At 36.6% G+C, this 2,500-nt stretch overlaps 1 protein-coding gene across 1 annotated transcript in view; it reads left to right on the top strand.

Annotated features, from left to right (window-relative positions):
* LOC137992456 (alpha-2-macroglobulin-like) overlaps positions 1-2,500 on the top strand; it is an 88,671-nt gene that overhangs the window by 15,647 nt on the left and 70,524 nt on the right. Inside the window, 3 exon segments of the mRNA XM_068837802.1 lie at positions 326-378; positions 1,133-1,153; positions 2,090-2,141. Of these exon segments, the coding sequence (XP_068693903.1) occupies positions 326-378; positions 1,133-1,153; positions 2,090-2,141 (126 nt within the window).

Genomic DNA, 2,500 nt, shown 5'->3' with positions numbered 1-2,500 from the left:
ACTCTACTGTGGCTGTTGCCATTGTCAAAACTCCAAAAGACACATGTATAGCAGTATCCATGGTGTAAGGAATCTGGGTAAATCCTTGTCCTTGTGTAAATCCTTGTCTCTTGTCTCTTGTCTCTTCACATCTTACTTACACCATCACCTCTCATTCACATCTTTCTGATAAATGTTCTGAATGTTTTATTTGTGAAAATAATATACTTATAACAATAATTATATCATTAGCATTTGTGGAATGGCGGGGAAAAATATCTCTGAACTGAAATTTGATAGAGGAAATACATGTAAGCTTGAAAGTTTTACTACTCTTATTTCCTAGTTAACATACGTATTGTTGGCACCGATGAAGACCTGAAGCCTCTAAAAGAAAAGGTAATTATTGTCTTTTTTATTTTGATGCTGTCACCCATAGATGAATGGGAGAGGAGACTTAGACAAACCCAGTTGACTGGCAGGTACAAAACACTGGTCACAGTTGTCACTGTTTTACCAATACAGAAACAACGCTAACTGTTTACCAATCCTAACGTTAGGCCTAAGCTGGTAATAGCTTTAATGATTGTTTAATGATTTTTTTCTGTATTGGTAAAACAATGACCTGTGTTTTGTAAACCTGAAACACATTGGCAGCATTGCCTCTGTTCTCTTCTTTCCCAAGTATGGCGCGAAAAATAATTATTGACAGGTTGCAAGTTTTTCTTGCACTAGCGAGTTTGACGATCACCAGAGCAGTAGCAGCAATGTTGTGTTGAGATAGAGAATGATGAAGATCTTGCTGCATTGTTGATCTCAGATAATTAATGAAATAAAAAAATTATTAATGTTCCCTAGAGCACAGCCTTGGTTCTTTATTTACAGTAGGTAAAGTAGGAGACTACCTGCCTCCCCCCTCTCTGTATCCCTAATCACAGGGTAGGAGGGGGGGAGGATATCAGATGCAAACATCTTGGTAAAAAATTTAATGGCCTTAATGAATACCCTTGCTACCTGGCTGGTATTTGAGGATGTTGTGTCCATTAATTTTGTTTCTTGTTTTTTGTACATGTAATAACTTTTACCATGACTTTGATTGTTCTCAATATATTTTTCTATAATAATGACTGTTATAAACACTTTTTTTCCATAGCTCTCAAGAGTGACTGTACTGGTAAGTAATGAATTAGAACAAAGTCTGCAATGGGAGCAGTGTGTCATGTTAAGGTAGTCATAGGGTTAACCTTGCTTAGCCAGATCAAAGTGTATGATTTGCTGCACTGTACAGCGCATGGTGAAGCAAATTATTATATCTGTCATGATGACAACATTATTACTGTCATTTTTGCACCATGATTGGCTGAGAAATGTAAAGTGATATAGGGTCAGAAATTCTTTTGAGAAGCACACGCTTTGCTGGCTTGTTTAAATCAAGTGAACAGCATAATAACAGTTACCATTATGATGCTGTAGCAACCTTTAAGTTTTGGCCATACTTGACCAACTTGAAGAAGTAGAAATTTTTGTGCAACACCCTAAAATCTCAGTACCATTCCTGATTTTTGAGCATGACCTACCTGTACATGCAGGGATGTCATCTGGTTGAAGGTTATATCAAGGCAGTAAATTCTCACTCTGAGCATCAAAGGATTGTTCTCAGTGTCTTGCAACACCCAGCATAATAATATTCTTCAAGATAGCAAATATGGGGAAAGAGAAGACATGCACAGCAGTACTCAAAATAGTGCTTTTACATATACTGTATGTCATTTCATGTATCAATAAATTCTAGTGGTAATTCTGTAGACAGACATATTCAATTAATTTTTTTGTCAACACATCAAGTGACTTTTAAAATTGTGTAGAGAATAATATTAGTATTTGTAATTTTCTCAGTCACTTTGATTGATGGCCAAAATTCAGCCGACAATCACCCCTTTCTCAAGCGGTGATTTTCACCTGCAGCCGGCACTTAGTGACATCACTGTACACTAGCTGGTATTTAATGGGTAAGCACAATCAATACAGGTACAATTACAGCTGTACATACAGTTTATGCCACTGTGCGAATAACTTTATGTTTTATTCTGTTTCATCCTTTATCTAACAGAATCCCAGTAAAGTTCGCATCATGCAATGGGAAAACCTTGATTTTGTTGTTGGTATGTAATATTCTAGTTTTACTTATTAGGGCTACATTTTTGTATTTTTGCTATCCTCGTTATAATGGAGAGAAATAAACCAGCATGAACCAAACAATATAGTGTCTGCAATCGTGCCTGTAGTTTGACAAAAAAAGATACGTTGAATCAAGTTGACTGGCTTCGCGGCTCGGTAAATATCCAACGCTAGCCACCGACACAGAGGTGAATAGTTGTTTTAGTACATACTAAAACAGTGAGATAATATACAGCACAAAAAATTTATTTGGATGTTTTCTTCACTTGTCACGGATGCAAATCGGGACACCATTTTTTCCTGAGTTGCTTGGAGGTAAATATTCGGAGTTTGACGAGCCAAT

Source organism: Montipora foliosa, chromosome 2 (genome assembly GCF_036669935.1).
Source record: "Montipora foliosa isolate CH-2021 chromosome 2, ASM3666993v2, whole genome shotgun sequence".
Classification (NCBI taxonomy): Eukaryota; Metazoa; Cnidaria; class Anthozoa; order Scleractinia; family Acroporidae; genus Montipora; species Montipora foliosa.
Note: the sequence above shows the minus strand (reverse complement) of the source record. Positions and strands in the feature narration are given on the sequence as shown.